The 17,948-nt window shown below is 40.3% G+C and overlaps 1 protein-coding gene across 1 annotated transcript in view; it reads left to right on the top strand.

Moving 5' to 3' along the window:
• CDS1 (CDP-diacylglycerol synthase 1) overlaps positions 1–15,765 on the top strand; it is a 66,913-nt gene extending 51,148 nt beyond the window's left edge. Inside the window, exons 10-13 of the mRNA XM_061145617.1 lie at positions 2,673–2,825; positions 4,207–4,326; positions 7,025–7,128; positions 12,993–15,765. Of these exons, the coding sequence (XP_061001600.1) occupies positions 2,673–2,825; positions 4,207–4,326; positions 7,025–7,128; positions 12,993–13,122 (507 nt within the window). The 3' untranslated portion in view covers positions 13,123–15,765. The remainder of the gene's footprint in view (positions 1–2,672; positions 2,826–4,206; positions 4,327–7,024; positions 7,129–12,992) is intronic.
• The last annotated feature ends 2,183 nt before the right edge of the window (positions 15,766–17,948 follow it).

The raw sequence follows: 17,948 nt of genomic DNA, 5'->3' as shown, positions 1-17,948 counted from the left end.
CTGAAGCCCACTCAACAGAATCCACAGTCATACCTTGAAGATAACTGTGGCTTCAGTTCCAGCCCACCACAATAAAGCAAGTAGTGGGGTTCAAGTGAGTCACATGAGTGTTTTGGTTTCCCAGTGTGTATAAACGTTACGTTTACATTTTACTGTTAGTCCTTTAAGTGTGGAATGGCTTTATATCTTAAAGAACAATGTACATACCTTAATTTTAAAATATTTTATGCACCCCCCCCCCCCCCCCCCGCAAATGCTAACTAACCATCATCTGAGCCTGCAGCAAGTCATCATCTTTTTTGCTGGTGGAGAACCTTGCTCTGATGTTGAGGCTGCTGACTGATCAGGATGGGGGTTGTTAAAGGTTGACGTGGCTCTGGTAATCTCTTAAATGTAAGACAACAATGAAGTACAGCATGTTGATTGTCTCTTCTCTCGTGAATGATTTCTCTGTAGCATGCAGTGCTGACAGCATTTTGCCCTCAGCATAACTTCTTTCAGAATTGGAGTCAGTCTTCTCAAATCCTGCCGCTGCTTTATCAACTAAGTTTATGTCATAGTCTATAGCCTTTGTTGTCATCTCAACAGTCTTCACAGCATCTTCACCAGGAATAGAGCTCATCTCAAGAAACCACTTTGTTTACTCATTCATCAGAAGGAATTCCTCATCCATGGAAGCTGTATAAGGAGATTGCAGCTATTCATCCCTTATTCAGCCTCCACTTCTGATTGCAGTTCTTCTCCTATTTTACCACATTTGTAGTTACTTCCTCCACTGAAGTTTTGTTGTTGGAAAAATGGTGCCGTTAGGCTTGGTTGAGGCAGGGTTGACATAAAACTTCAATTTGTAAAGAACACAAAACCTGGGAAGCACAATAAAGTGAGTGCGATGGAACAAGGTATATGCCTGTATCCTCCAGCCCAGCCGCTCTCGTCCTGGCTTGTGTCAGAATCGCCTGGGGAGCTTCTTTACCATCCATGTCCTAGCCCTCCACCAGGTCAATTAACTCCCTCAGCTGATTCTCATACACAGGTGGGCTTGAGACCCTCTGCTGTATTCTGGTAGTTTCTAATAGCTGTGCAGCCTTTGGGGGACACAGATAGGACTGGGACAGGCTGTGGCTTTGAGTAAAAGCAGAGACTGCAAATGATGTTGAAGAGTTCTGCCTCCTTCACACTTAGCCAGCTGCTTGACTTAATGGGCGTTTGTGGCTGTGAGCCCAGTTTACAGAAAAAGTTTGTTGAAAATAATTGATGTTCACTTTTAGCTGTGAATGCGGATATTGTTAATGTTTTAAAAAATAGGGTATAATTATGGAATTTAGGTTTTTTATTCAAAGGTGTCTTGTGAGAATCAAGAAAAGGTACAGAAAAATGTCTGGATATAAGATGAATATACCAAAAAATTACTGTCAGGAAGTTTAATTTTTAAGTTATGTCCCTTAACAGTTCTAGAATATATTCTGTAGCCAAATATAGGGTAGTTACTAACAACATGGGGCTTTGAGAGGGAGCAAATACACAAACAAATGGAAATGAGCCAGGCTGGATGGGAAAGCCATCATAATTCCCTTGTTTATCAGTTTAGTTCATTCTCAATGAAAATTCCAATACAATTTTAAAAATTATTCCAGTGTTACTTGGTAGAATGTTGATGAGATAATAATTGATAAATAGGATAATGGAAAGGGACCTGGTCCTATCCAATGTTTATATAATATGAAGCAAGGATAACTAGAATATTATTAAGTTAAATGCTACTACAAGAATCTAGTATCATTAAACACAATTTAGAAATTCTACAAGAACAGCCATATCACTGGATAGGACCAAGGATAGGACCAAAGAAAATAAAGAGCTATCCTATAAGAATGTAATACATGAGAAAATAATGAGGGAAATTATATATATATAAATATATATATATATATTTAATAAGTAATTTTGAGGAATCTGGTTGTTTGGAAGCAAAATCACTATATATCCATTCCCAGTGTTATATTTGCACTTCTATTAACCATTCTTGAGCAATATAATGGTGTAAGTATCTGTAAGAGAAAGGAAATGAATTAGCACTTTAAATTTATAATAAGATATTTTGCTTTTATGTATCTTCTTCTGTGGCTGAGAACAGATAGCTTTAAAAATTGCAGTGATGCATCCAGAGAAAGAATAATTCAGTAAGCATTTTCTGGGTTTTTCACCTGTGCTGTTTTCTTAGCAATTTTGAATTATTGGCTATTTTTTATTGATGAAATTAATATAACCTTTATGAAGAAACTTCAGCCCTGTACTGTCCCATATCTTTATAATTCTTAGCTTCTGTTGACATTAAGTACATTCTTTAAAAAAGTACAACCTCGCTATAATGCTTGTTTAAATGCTCAAATCAACTTTTTATCTTTTTCCCCTTCCCTCTTATTGTCGTCATACCGAGATTATAATAACACTGATTTTCAAAATTTTTTGGTTTCCTGATGGCTTTTCAAAGTCTTTTATTGTGCTACTTATGATCATTTAACTTTAAATATACATAGCAGAATGAGAATGCAAGGAAAACTTGGCATTCTGTTTCTGGCCTTTCTGACACGTAACACATATACATTAAAATTTTACTATATACATACTTCTATTTCATTTAATGTTTTATGAACGCTTGCTTTGTTATTTAGGCTGCTTACGTGTTATCCAAATACCAGTACTTCGTCTGCCCAGTGGAATACCGAAGTGATGTGAACTCCTTTGTTACAGAGTGTGAACCCTCAGAACTTTTTCAGCTTCAGAGTTACTCACTTCCTCCCTTTCTGAAGGCAGTGTTGAGACGGGTAAGATAAACGTGGAAGGGATCCTTCCTCCCGAAGATTAAGCTTCCTTTAAAAGCGGAAATAAGATTTTCACAGGAAATCAATTTCTAGAGAATTTTCAGCTCTAGAACACAAAAGCGGTTTCACTGACTGCTTGGCGTCAATTGTATATCCTATTCTCTTGGGGTTTCCCCTTCTTGAACATAAAATGAATATTGCTATCACAAACCAATTTTCTGTTAGAAACTTACTTGCCTAGTGGTTTGAATACTGGTGGTAATTTATCTTGTGTTTTAGAAACACTTTTCAGTATCCTTTAGATTTCTACAAAGCAATGATGAGTTATAATGAGTTTTATGTGTAACTGGTATAAGTTGACTCAATTTAAAACTTTTTTTTGTGTGTGGTGCCTCATGGCTTGCTAGATCTTAATTCCCTGACCAGGAATTGAACCCAGGCCCCAGCAGGTAAACCACTAAGTCCTAACCACTGGACCACCTGTTTCAGGGAGTCCCTGAAACATTTAATTGTTAACTGAAGTTAATTTTTGAGAAAAAAAGGTTAAACAACAGATTATTTCTCTACTTGAATGCTTGATACACTGATTCTAAGAATTTTTTCAGTGTTCAAACCATCTGTTATCTGCTATAGAATTCTTTGATTCTCTCCATCTTTGATTGGGATAAGCCCATTGCTTTGAGATCAAGTCCAAAGATTGGAGTTCTTCTTGATCTTTTGTAAATCACACCCATGATGCACTTTCTCAAATGTGTAATTTCAATTTATTTAAAGTAGAATAAGAGCTAAGAATTTATGAAATAATTTGACTGCAGAATTCTTCTCGATTTTTATAATTTCCTCTCCAAATCTTTTATAATTGTCTTCCTGGTGCTCATTTTGGCAGTCTTTTTAAGCATTTTACTTTCAGGTGTTTCCACAGCTTTTAACTTAATTTTAAAAGAAAGATCAACTTTCCCCTCATTTTGTCATATAAAACTAAAGTGAAATAAAATGCACAATCAAAATATACATTATGTAATTACAGAAACAACTCTAAAAAACAGTTTCAGAAATTGATTTTTTTATAATCCTACAACCCAAGTGATGCATAAGTCTCTAGACAGATTAGAAAGCAGCCTGTTAGATTTTAGCACACCAGGTATTTTCAGTATGCTTACAGAGGGAATGGGGAGTGTAGGCTGAATAAACAAAGGGTAGTAATAAGAGCTTACAACATTTATTTTTTTCCTGTGATCTTGAAAATTTGTGAACTTAATAAAAATATGGCATATGCTTTTGACTTACTGTTTATCTCATGGTTCTTAGTTTATGTGGCATGCTCAAATACATTTCTCATGCAGTTAGCTCCAACCCCTTTCCTTTTTTTTTTAAACCTCTTTAGGAAACAGTGAGCATGTATCCTTTCCAGATCCACAGCATCGCTCTTTCCACGTTTGCATCTTTGATTGGTCCATTCGGAGGCTTCTTTGCCAGCGGATTCAAAAGAGCCTTCAAAATCAAGGTGTGTGTTTAGATTCTTTGTTAGGGTGTTATAGAACATAATTAGAGAATGTAAGAGGGTTGGAATTTGGTTCTCTCTTGGTGTCCCACATTAAGCCCCTGGGCAAAAAGTTTTCCACCCTTTATGTGTCAGCCTCACAGAGTATCTTCTTTCCTGTTAGGTTTTGGTCGTGCCGTGTTAATGCATGTTAAAGTATCACGTCACCCTCTCTTCTTGAAATGGCACGTGTCACTTACTGTTGGGACAGACACAGAATCTTGGTCCTTCAGGTGTTCACCCAAGAATCCAGCCATGGATTGTGTTAAGTGTAGTGTCTGTCACTGTCTCATATGAAGGGACGTGCTGGACAGTCCTGGAATCTGTGACCGTGGATTCGCCAGGTCAGGGAGCAACAGACCCTTTCTGTAAAGGCCAAGTCATATGTTAATAGTAGCACTGTTGCAAACTGCTCAACTCTGAACTCTTCCATGGTAGTGAGAGTCCCGTGGACAAAGTGTCAATGAATGGGTGTGGCTGTGTTTTAATAAAACTTTACTTACAGAGAAAACAGGCAGCAGGCTGGATTTGGTCTGTGGGACATAGTCTGCTGGTCCCCATTCCAGATACTTAAAATCAGCCCCGTGTTTTAAGTTAGAATCTCATAAAGTGAAATAATTGGCCTATCAGCTCTCCTCACGTGGCTTCACTAAGACTGAATGTTATGCCATTGGGAGTTAGAGTGGCTTCTGGAGGTGGGGCAGTCAGGGCAGGCCTCACTGAGGAGGTGATGTTTGAGCAGGGATCTGGGGAAAGGACGATGAGTCCTGCAGAGAAATCGAAGGACGGGGGTTCCAGTGAGTGCACTGGAGCAGAGGAGCCTTCCCAGTGGGAAGGTGAAGAAGAAGAGCATGGCCGTGGTAGAGAGAAGATCAGAATGCAGAGGTGGATGGGGCCAGATCCCAGGGGAATAAGTACCTGAACTCTGAGAGCACTTGCAGTGGGGGAGAGTCTACCTTGGGTGGCTGTATATGATACACAGAAATGTGCGAGATGTTGTCATGCTGATGCTCGCCACCTACCGGGGGAGGTCATTTATATCCACAAAGAACCACAGCGGCAGCTGGGCAAGACAAGAGGCCTGCAAAGGCTGCAGGCAGTAGGGCAGGGCTGAGTCTCCAGGCTCTCCTGTGCCTGGGTCAGTAGGGGAGAGACGGAAGGAAATGTGTTGGCAGAAATTAACCCAAGAGTTTTTCGATCATTTTTTCAGAGAGAAATGTTATGTTTAGAATAGGGTTTTCATTTATTTATTTATCGGATTGCCACTCCAGTATTCTTACCTGGAGAATCCCATGAACAGAGGAGCCTCATGGGTTATGGTCCATGGGGTTGGAGAGAATTGGACACGACTCAAGTGACTTAGCACACACGCATAATTGCCTTACGATGTTATGTTAGTTCCTGCTGGGCAACAACATGAATCTACTCTATGTATCCATATTGCCTCTCCCTCTTGAGCCTCCATCCAACCCCCCTACCCCCACAATCCCACCTTTGAGGTCATCACAGAGGATCGAGCTGAGCTCCCTGTGCTACATGCAGCAGCTTCCCACTAGCTATTTTATTTTCTTTAATGGTCTCCAGTCCAAGGTTTCTTGTTGAATGGTGAGATTTCTTTTCCTGTCTGAAATGAAGGTATAATTGCTGTTACATTTTAGAGGTTTTTCAGGTTGCCTGAGTAAATGAGAAGAGCAGTTGGTCATTTCCAAATCCTGGACCCATGTGGATAGATTTGTTCAAGGTCAACTTGCAGAGGCTGATTAACCAGTCCCTCCATTTGGCCATTTAATAGACTAACATGTCCCAAATGAATTAGCTGTTTTGATTTTCTTTTTTACGCCAACACTTAAAAAGAAAAAATAAATATTCATCACAGTAGTAAAATATTTATTTCAGCGTAAGAACTATTAGGATAAACATGAGCTAGAACCAGTTGTCCATCTGTCAACAACACTAAAATAGCACCCTCCCAGTAGATGCTAATAAAACAGAAGAGCAGGGTATATGATTAGTAATAGCTTGATAGTGCTTTTTATTTAGAAAAAGTTTTATTAACTGAAAAAAGTTAGTACTAGATTGGATGAATATTTAAGTAGTGTTATTTGAAAGCTTTGGCTCGGGACTTCCATGGCAGTGCAGTGGTTCAGACTCCCCTGCTTCCACTGCAGTGGGTGTGGGTTGGATCCCTAAAAAGGAAACAGCAACAGCACAGAAAGCTGTGGGTCAATTCCGTAATCATTCTAACATGGTTCTAACATATCTCAAGATTACGGTTTAAATCTGTTGGATATGTTCTAATAAGTGTGTATTTGTGTGTGCTTAGGCGCTCAGTCATGTCCGACTCTTTGCGACCCCATGGACTGTAGCCCGCCAGGTTCCTTTGTCCATGGGGATTCTCCAGGCAAGAATACTGCAGTGTGTTGCCATGCTCTCCTTCAGGGGATCTTCCCAACTCAGGGATCGAACCCAGGTCTCCTGCATTGTGGGTGAATTCTTTACCATCTGAGTCACCAGGGAAGCCCTTATATTTAGTAGGAAAATCCAGTAGTAAAGTATTTTCCTTGAAGTCCATGCTGCCAAGGAGACATTTACAGATAGAAATTTTACAGCAGGTGATTTTTGAGAATTTACTAGTATGTTTGTTTGTTTGTTTTCTCTGAAGGATTTTGCAAACACCATTCCTGGACATGGCGGGATAATGGACAGATTTGATTGTCAGTATTTGATGGCAACTTTCGTGCATGTGTACATCACAAGTTTTATAAGGTACTTTTAGATTTTTAAAAAATGTTTTATTAGATGATGTCTTTGAGTTCTCATTTCCATAAGCATTAGTTTGAATTAGTTACTTTTTCTGTCATTGGTATTCCATAATAGTGAAAGGAATGGTGGCTCCCGGAACTGTGTCACACTGTTGCCTTGGGCTATATGATTAAATTATAACTATTTTTTCTTAGATTTGAACAACTTAAAAAATAGTATATGTCATAGTCTAATAGGACTGAGTTAAAATTCAGTCAGTGTGGATGAATGGTACTGGGTTTGGAACAAGAGATTTCATTTCTCAGCTGTGGACACTGTGGTGGAAGTGAACACTGAGAGTTAAAAGGAGACATAATTCATCCAGTCCGCTAGTTACTGCTTGAGTGTCTGTTATGTGTTGGGGAATGTTCTCGGCACGGGTATAGCAGAGGACAAAACAAACCAGTCCCTGTCTTCAGCTTACTTTCTCATTGGGGAGCTGGAGGGAGAAGGGGCAGGAGTGGACAACAAATAGAGCTTGTTTGGTGGTTGTAAGAGCCATGGAGAAAAATAAAGCAGTCTAAGGGATTTATGGATGTGTACGTGTATTAAGGCTGGGAGTGGAGAGGTGAGGCAGGGTGATTGGCATGTGTTGCTATTTTGTGTGGTTGCTTTATTCTCATTATTAAACTATAATGTTTTGGATTTGCCCTAAAACGCCAGTCTGGGGTGCAGAGGCTAACAACATCAACCACATGCTAACTTTTTTTTTTTTATCATGGTCTCTACTGGTGTCTGAGCCTAGAAAACCTGTGGTCTGAACCTAGAAAACCTACATGGCCTAGAAATACCTGAGGTATTTCTGAACCTCAAAAACCTGTTATTTGGAGGAAAACTCATACTTATAGCCCCTAAATATGTATTTTAAATATATACCCATAGTAGTGTGAGCATTTTTGTATTAACCTTTATTTTCCTGGAGCAGTTTTGTTATAGTTTATTTCATTAATCTTTTCAGTCAGATTCTGACTTGAACTTTCTCTGTTGTGTGTGTGTTTTCCATTTCATGATGTCGACTCTCCTCTTTCCTTCATCTTTTTAAAAAAAATTTTATTGGTGTACAGTTGCTTTACAGTGTTGTTAGTTTCAAGTATACAACAAAGTGAATCAGTTATACATTTATTCATACTCTTTCAGATTCGTTCCCCATATAGTTTATTATAGAATATTGAGTAGAGTGCCCTATGTAATAGAGTAGGTCCTAGTTAGTTATCTATTTTATATATAGTAGTGTGTGCATGTTAATCCTAAGCTCCTAATTTATCCCTTGCCTCCAGCATTTCCCTTTTGTAAACATAAGTTTGTTTTCAAAATCTGTGAGTGTTTCTGTTTTGTAAATGAGTTCATTTGTATCACTTTTTAAAATTAGATTTCCCACATGAGTAATACCATGGTATTTGTCTGACTGACTTCACGTAGTATGATAATCTCTAGGTCCATCTGTGTTGTTGCAAATGGCATTATTTTCTTCTATTTTATGACTAATATTCCACTGTATATCTGTACCACATCTTGTTTATCCATTCTTATTTTGATGGGTATTTGTAAATAGTGCTGCAGTGAACAGTGAGGGTGCATGTATCTTTTTGAATTACAGTTTTCTCTTGATATATGCCCAGGGGTAGGATAACTGGATGATATGGTAGTTCTCTTTTTTAGTTTTTTAAAGAATCTCCATCCTATTCTTCATAGTGGTTGTACCAATTTACCTTCCCACCAACACCCTCTCCAGCATTTATTGTTTGTAGATTTTTCGGTGACAGGTGGGCTTTCTGACAGGTGTGGGGTGATATCTTATTATAGTTTTGATTTGCATTTCTCTGATAATTAGTGATGTTAAGCATCTTTTCATATGCTTTTTGGCCATCTGTCTCTCTTTGAAGAAAGATCTATTTAGATCTTCTGCCCATTTTTTGATTGGGTTGTTTCTTTTTTTTTGACATAGAGCTGCATGAGCTGTTTGTTTATTTTGGAGATTAGTCCCTTGTTGGTCGCTTTGTTTGCAAATGTTTCCTCCCATTCTGTGGGTTGTCTTTTTGTTCTGTTTGTGGTTTACTTTGTTGTGCAAAAGCTTTTAAGCTTAATTAGGTCCTGTTTGCTTATTTTTGTTTTTATTTTCAATACTCTAGGAGGTGGATCCAAAAAGATCTTGCTGCAGTTTATGTCAAAGACTGTTCTGCCCATGTTTTCCTGTAAGAGTTTTACGGTGTCTAGCCTTACATTTAGTTCTTTGACCCATTTGAGTTTATTTTTGTGTGTGTGTTAGTGAATGTTCTAATTTCATTCTTTTACATGTAGTTGTCCAGTTTTCCCAGCACCACTCATTGAAGAGACTGTCTTTTCTCCGTTGTATATTCTTGCCTCCTTTGTGATAGATGAGGTGTCCATAGGTGCATGGCTTTATTTCTGGGTTTTCTATCGGTTCCATTTCTGTTTTTGTGTCCTTTACCTTCCTTATGTTTCAATTTTCTGTTCCTTCTCCAGCTTCTTGAGATAAAGCTTAGGTTACTGATTTTCAGCTTTCTTGTCTAGTATGTTCATCTAACACTATATATTTCCTGTTTACTGCTTTTTGAGTGCTCTTTTTCATACTCCTAAGTACTGTCATCCCACATTTATATTTTCATTATTCAGTTACAAATATTTTTTGATCTCCAGTATTATATCTCTTTGACATGGGATTATTTAGAAGTTCATTGATTCACTTTCAAAGAAATGGAGATTTTCTTATTCTCCTGTATTGATTTTTGATTTAATTCTGTGACCAGAAAACATACTCTGTTATTTCAGTATTTAGTATTTATTGAGACTTGCTTTGTGCTCAAGCATATGGTCTACTCAGATATACATTCCATGTTTACATGAGACAAATATGCATTGTGCAGTTTCAGCATTAGTGTCGTAAGTCAGCTGGGGGAGTTTAGCTGAATTAGTATTTCTTTGTCTATCCTTTTATTTCTTGTGTGCCTTTTCCCTTATATTTAAAGTGTGTTCCTCTTCTCACAATTGTATAGCTGGATTTTGTTTGTTTTTATGACCCAATTGACAGTCTTTGTCTTTTTTAATTGGAGTATTTAATCCATTTGCATATGATTTATTCACTGATCTATTTGAGTATTAGCAATTAGTGATTAAATCCTTAGAACTCTTTCTTTTCTGAAGATGGTAGCTTTTAGAGCATTAACTCATTCTTTTTTTGCTTCTTGATCTGCTGTTCTCTCAGTAGGAAAAAGTCATGCTGAGCCTTGTTGTCCTCCATTTGAAAGTAAATATTTAAATGATTAGAAATACAGTGCTAGAGCCAATGTGCAACTAGCTGGGAGCACCTGCTGACGATTTTGCATTTAGTTGAACTTGCTAGAATAGCCTTCCCTTTCTCTGTGGGCCCCTACTCTGGGTTTATGTTATGAAGCTGCTGAGTCTTTTGAAGACAAGTCTTTTATAAGACAAGCTGTGTCTTGACGTGAGTAGACCACAGTTGTGGAAGATTTATAGCTGCAGGGTTTTGGGAAATGATTTGAGCCACGTGCACAAAGGTGTGACCTATGAGACAGCTAATTCATGCTATTGTGAAGTTTTTTGAATCAAAGATTTTCTCTGTGATAACACCCTACAGCAAACATTTCTTTGTTGCTGGGTTTTCTACTTCTTATAATTCCATCTGAACTGAAGTTGTTTAGTCACTAAGTCTGACTCTTTTGGGACTCCATGGACTATAGCCTATCAGGCTCCTCTGTCCATGGGATTCTCCAGGAAAGAATACTGGAGTGGGTTGCCATTTCCTTCTCCAGGGGATCTTCCTGATGCAAGGATGGAGCCTGAGTCTCCTGCATTGGTAGGTGGATCCTTTACCACTGAGCCACCAGGGAAGCCCTTGAACTGAAGAGTCCTTATCATAAGTCATAAATTTAATTACTCATGTAAATGTATTTTTCAGAATTCTGTGCCATTCTCCATCTATTACTTATGTCTTGCTTCTTTTTCCTATTGGATTTCCTGAAAAGTAAACCTACTCTGCTTTTCCTGTTCAAGTAGACTGTAGGAATTGCAAAGAACAGTACATATGCATTATGATCTGAATGAGGTACATTCTGAAGTTGACAGAATAGCACTTTAGCAGTGTAAGTACAGAAAGTGATCTGTAGTTTACAAATGGATTGAGTGCTCGAGTCCAAAAGGTAGGAAATTGCACCCCCCTGCCTGTCGCAGTGTCTCAGGATGGAAGAGTGTGAGGGTGGGCGTCCTGGTCCGGACCTTTTCTGATGCAGGGTGCACCAGAGAAGGGTGCAGAGCGAAGGGCTGGAGTGGGGATGTTGGCGGAGCCTAGGGAGAGGCCCCTGCGTGGTACATGGTGGGGAGCAGTCCCAGCCCAGAGGACACTTAATGCTGCCTGGGCTTGCTTCCTCCCCGGTGGGAGCAGGACTGCTGGGCACCGCGGATAAGGCAGGCAGGGTTCTCCAGCTCCCTGTCCTCCTCTCAGCTAACGCAGGGTGGGTGCGAGTGTGCATCCTCAGTCACGTCCAACTCTTTACGACCCCATGGACAGTAACCTGCCAGGCTCCTCTGTCCATGAAATTTTCCAGGCAAGAATACTGGAGTGGGTTGCCATTTCCTACTCCAGGGCATCTTTGGAGCCCAGCAATCAAACTGGAGTCTCTGGCAGCTCCTGCATTGGCAGGCAGAGTCTCTAGCACAGGCACCACAGCTGAAGCAGAGCCCCTTTTGTTTGTTTCTGTTGTTGGGGTTTACCCAAGACCTTTGAACAAGGCTGTTGTTCCCACTGTAGATCCCAGGTGGCAGCCTCAGTGCTGGCTCAGGACTTTGTGTCCTGTCTCTCGAACATTCATAGCTCCCTGAGGGTATTCTTTCAACAAAACACCTTCCTTGTCTGACGTTTCTTTGAAGCAAAAATGTTTATATTTTCACGTTCTCTTCTGGTTTATCTTCATCCACCAGGAACTGTGCTCCTTTCCTTACAGAATGGTTTGTGTGTTGTCCAATCTCAGGCTTTGTTACCAACCTTCCTCTCTAACTCAGGTTGCCCTTTGGAGAAGTTTTGTGGAATTTTTAGATCTGCACTCTATCAGTTGCCTTACATTGTCCCTGTCTTCTGTGTGTGTGCATTTCCCCCACATCTACACTGCATGCCTCTCAGCGGAGAGTTCTAGGTTTTTTTTTTCCTCCCCTCTGATACTAACATTAAAGTGAGCTCTGAGGAAGAACTGTTTCAGTTTTGTTAAGATTGATCCTTTGCACGTAAATGCATGACTTGTTTTATCTTTTAAAAATACTCATTTGTGGAGCTGGGTCTTGGTCGCTTTCGTCTTGGTCTTGCGGGCTTTCTCTAGTTGCGGCATGTGGGCTGCTCATGGCGGAGTCTCGTTGTGGAGTCTTGTTGCGGAGCGCCGGCTCTAGAGAGTGCATAGCCTTTACCTGCTCCTTGGCATGCGCAGTCTTCCCAGACCAGGGGTCGAACCCGTGTCCCCTGCATTGGCAGGCGGATCTCTGTCCCTTATACCACCAAAAGGGAAAGTGTCAGTTGCTCAGTTGTGTCTGACTCTTCTCGACCCCAGGGACTGTAGCCCGCCAGGCTCCTCTGTCCATAGAATCTGGAATACTGGAGTGGGGAGCCATTCCCTTCTCCAGGGTATCTTTCCCACCCAGGGATCAAACCCAGGTCTCCTGCATTGTAGGCAGATTCTTTACTGTCTGAGCCCCTATTGTGCCACCAGGGAAGTCCTAAAGGCATGGTTTATTTTAAATACAAGTCTCTGCTGCCTTCAGCTCTCTGAAAATAGCCTGAACTCTGTCTTTTCTGCTGTTCCCAGGGGTCCGAATCCCAGCAAAGTGCTGCAGCAGCTGCTGGTGCTTCAACCAGAACAGCAGTTAAATATCTATAAAACGCTGAAGACTCATCTCATCGAGAAGGGAATACTACAGCCCACCTTGAAGGTATAATCGGAGCCAGAGAGGGTGGACTAACAATAAAGAATTCTACAGGAAAGCACTGACAGACGACATTTTTGTAATTGTACAGAGAAACGGTTGAAAATGCAACGGATTGAAGTTTTACAGACATGAATGTTTCCTCTCTGAAATTACTGTGAATATTTAACACTTTATTGATCTAAGTTATGAAATAAGTAGCAAATGGAGGGCCAAATGTCTTGTACTTTTTCTAAAGTGTATTTTCTGATGTTAACTTCCTTCCCATTACTTGCTAGGCTTCGTCACTTTAAAGACTTGTATTTTGAAGAGTCACACACTATGAAATGAGCACATTGAGGATGTCTTGAGGTTTCACCTGGCGGTGCGCCCTTTTCACAAATATTTACCTTTGTAGTCGGAGCCGTTCTTAATATTCAGCAAAATGTTTTATGTAAGGCACAATAGGAAGCTAGTTCTCCTCCACTTCCTCCTCTTTCAGTCTGAAGTATTTTCTGAAGGGCTGACTTGGATCTAAAAAAAGAAAAACTGTCCACTTTCCAAGAAGTAATTATTTGCCAGGGGAAAACATTCCACTTTTAGGTAGGTTTGAAATTCAAGAGAGAGGGGCTGAAGTTTCTACCACTTGGTTTGCTCGGAAGAGCCGACACCAGACTACTTTGATAAAATGGTTTGGAAAAAAACAGGATCTTCTCAAAAGCTTTCAAGAGAAATTGGAGAATTCCGCTGGGAAGAACGGATGTGTGCATGCCCCACCGTTATCTCAACAGACAGGCAGTCAGGAGGCAGCGCTGGATGATGGCGCACGCACAGCCTACCTCTTGGTTGAGCTCTCTGCCTTCGTTTCCCTGTGAGCTGGTCTCCGTAAGTTCTGTACCCACGAACGTCAGTATGTAGGGTAGTGAGGAGGGGTGGTGACTGAGGCAGAGCAGGGGGTGCTCTGCAGAGAGCAACGCCCCCCACCACCACGATGCGGCTCCACACGCCTGGGTCCCGTGTAGCCCACCGGACACTCCCCGGGGAAGAAGCGAGATCTGCCTGGAAACCCCATCCCAGACGGGCTCCATGGTAGCAGCTAATTTTTGTCACGTTCCTCTTTCACATCATGTCACAAAACCCGAGCTCATCAGCTGGTGTTTTTTTCCTTCCAACAACGAAAATCAAGCAGAAGTGATTCCCACCAAGAACAAAAAGCACATGAATGCCAAACCTTTCCTTCGGTGGACAGGACACTGTAACCAGAGGAGAATAAATTTCTTCTCAGTGGATGTCAGTAATCTACTGTTGCTGTGTGCTCACTACAACCGTGTTTACTCCATTGAATGGTGAGCACAAAAACCTTCAAAAATTGCCTAGTGCTCCTTGGCTAAATGTTTGGAGAGGAGAAGCTGATCTATTTTAAAGAATGTTTTGTTAATGAAAAGAGTACATATTTTTGTTTAAATCAGAAACAAATTTCAATTATTTTATATTTCTGTTCTACGACTCTACTTAAAAAAGTTGCCTATGTGCCTGGGTCCCACGGATGTAATGTATAACCAGCAGCCTCATCACGTGTGCTACATGATCATGGTGGAGATAGTTAACTCAGTCCCAAGAGTCTAATGTCTTGGTTTGGCATGCACTCAGTCAGTTCATCGCCACTGGACATGTGCAGTCAGCATTATTTCACACTATTCCATAAACACCTGGAATTGGCCCTGGAGATGTTATTACAGAAGGAAGTGATCATTTTTAAAATCAGGCTACCTTCAGGTTAATTTTCAACATTGCTCATTTTTACTTGCTGCATTTAAAGCCCTAAATGTGGATCATAAAATAATTTTACTTACCAAAGTTTAAAAAATATTGTAATAGGAACTTCTGTTGAAAACTTGGTGATTTGCACAATAAGAACTTCTTGGACAAAATGCAGTTCCCTCTGCATTTTCCTTTAGTAATGAGTGAAGTATTGCAATATAGAATTATGAGAGCATTACTGAATACATGTATTATAAAATTGATACTATTATAAACAAAATCTGAAGCTAGAAATATTTGGGGTCACAGTAATAGCTATCCTCAAATATACTTTTAGAGTTGGGTGTATATTATTCTATATGTAAAAAAAATTCTTAATTTTAACAGAGCTCTAAAGATTGACCTTTTTAGTGTACTTTTATAGCATGTATATTAAAATAGAATATATTTTAGCAAGAATAAACTTTAGCAAAGATTGCCATAAAACCCTGACTTTGATCACTTTTATATTTGCACTCTGAAGAGGGCTTAAATTCCAGTGTAGCAAATGTGATGGCAGGAAAAATGGAAGACTAGGAACTTCCTTGATAGTAATGGCCAAGTGTTCCAATCTGCTATTTGGAGAGGTACTCTGAGGGTCCTGTTTAGTACAAATGTTTCCTCAGTGCTTTTCCCCTTGTGGTGATGGGTATACACTTACTGTATGAGAATAAAAAGATTACACCCACACACCCTTTTATTTTTATAGTATCTCTTCATTTGTAATTTGGTTTGAACAAAGAAAGTGTCACCTATCAGGGGAAAAGAAAAAGTAGAATCAGTGTATATCTACTGTATATGGCTGGGAGATAGCTTATATGTGTCAATCCATTCTCTGAACCTCTTAGACAGGAAAATAAACAAATCACATTTGAACTCTGTGGTGCGTTTTCTCTTTGGAGAAGAAACATTTCACTCAACGAATACAGAAGCAGTGTATACTGTGTATACTCTGTCACCAACACCTACAGTGACATCTTTAGGGCGGGGGAGTGAATAAATTCTGCTGATCGTTAAACATGGTTATTGAGAGGTGATATCCTCTTGATAGAAAGAGGACCGAATTTCTTGGGTACGTCTTAGTTTGTAATTGCTATTTATTTTTGTGAATCTTTATTCATCATCACTAGAGCTCTAAGCTGCGTGGACAGTGAGTGGTGTCTGTCTTGATGGCCACTGTGTTCCCAGGGTCTGGCTCAATGCTGGCATCTCCCCAGGCTCTCAAGCTTCTGATCAGATGACTGGTTTGGAGTCTCAAGACCCAGCTCTGCACATTCCCATTTGTGTCTCTTGAACAGCCCCTTCACACTCATCCCAGTTTTTATTTGGTGTGACTCTAAGATGGACTTCATTACTCTTAGTTCCTACAGTTAAGGGTTAAGTGAAAACTCCTATGAATATGTTATGATTTGGGTTCAGCATAAAGGAGCTGATCCTTGGTGTCCTTCCTTCTTCCTGTCTGCTCCTCTCCTGTTGCCCATCTCTGCTGGGAAGTGACTGTTTGGTGGGACTGAACAGAACAGTGTCCACATGTCTGGTCACATCTGGTTTAGGTAGTTTTAGTGTAAGTGGGAAGATTCCCCTGGAGGAGGGCATGGCAACCCACTTTAGTATTCTTGCCAGGAAAATCCCATGGACAGAGGAGCCTGGTGGGCTACAACCCACATGGGTGCAGAGTCGGCCACGACTGAGTGACTTAGTAATGTAAGTGCTCCTTGAATGGACACCATCATTCTGATCTCCATGGACGAGCTGTCTGCCCTGCAGAGTCCACAGCTAGTTCTCCCTACCAGCTCTGAAACTTAAGAGTTTAAAATTCACTCCCTGAGGAGGGGCTGTATTTGGGAATCTTCATGCAGTGTCTGCAAATAAAGGCAGATCTAGACAATTTAACCAAAATCAAAAGCCTGTCTTACCTTAATCCCATTGTCTTCCTCTTCCTACCCAGAAGGGGAGAATATTCTTGAAACATCGGATAACACGGAGAGTCCTTCAGTACGGGCTGATGAGTCGAATGTTATCTGTTGACGGCAGAGTGAGTCTCCAAAAGGGGCTGAGAGAATGCTCTGGTCCTTTAATGTGTACAAAGGACATGGGTCGGTGAACCGGCAGTCTTGTCGCCCAGAGAGATTCACTGAAGGACAGCCCACCTGAAGGTGTCCTCTTGGGAAAAGAATGAGATTTCAAACTGCTCTGTCAGACTTACAGGACAATGGGGTATGGATTTGGGGTTTAAGCTCTCATACCCTCCTTTTCTGCTGTGTATTCAGCTGGAGTATAATGGATCCAGGTGGTCTTCTAGTCAAGCATGTGCAATGTTCAAACTTCACATGGGACCTAGAAAAGTGGTAAGTTTGGAGAACAGTCTTGAATAACCTATTAAGTATATTTTTGGTCAGTTTTAATAAATCTCAAAACTTCGTGAGGGAACCAGAGGCTTCAACAAGCACAGGTAAGGTAGACACATTTGTATCGTTAGCAATTCTGCTTTCTCCCCCCAATACTGAGATATAGTTTATGTACCATAATACTGTGCAACCATTACAACCTGTGGTTTGAGAACATTTCCATCAATTCCGAAAGTTCCCTGGTGCCCATTTGCACATAATCCTCACTCCAACCTCCAGCTTTGGGCAACCACTGGTTTGCTTTCTGTCTTTAAGAATTTGCCTTTTCTGGACACTGCATATACACAGACTCACACACTATGCAGTGTTCTATGTCTGGCATAATATTTTTGCATATATCAGTACTTTTTTCCTTTTTATTAATACTGTAAATGCTGACCTATTTACCTGTTGATTATTTCAGTTATTTCCAATGTTTTGGTTCTTATGCAAAATGTTGGCATGTGTTGTGTGGGCATGTCTGCATTCCCTTCAGATTTCCAGGGTGGAATTGCTGGGTCATATCGTAAGTTTATGTTTAACTTTTAAAGAAATGGCCAAACTGTCCAAAGTACAATCTTATATTCCTACCTGCAGTGTACAAGTATTCCAGTTTACCCATATCCTCGCCAAAACTCAGCATTGTCTTTTTCCAGAAATCGTATTGGAGTC

Source organism: Dama dama, chromosome 6, assembly GCF_033118175.1.
Source record: "Dama dama isolate Ldn47 chromosome 6, ASM3311817v1, whole genome shotgun sequence".
Lineage (NCBI taxonomy): Eukaryota > Metazoa > Chordata > Mammalia > Artiodactyla > Cervidae > Dama > Dama dama.
The sequence above is the reverse complement of the archived record's forward strand: the minus strand, read 5'-3'. Positions and strand labels throughout refer to the sequence as shown.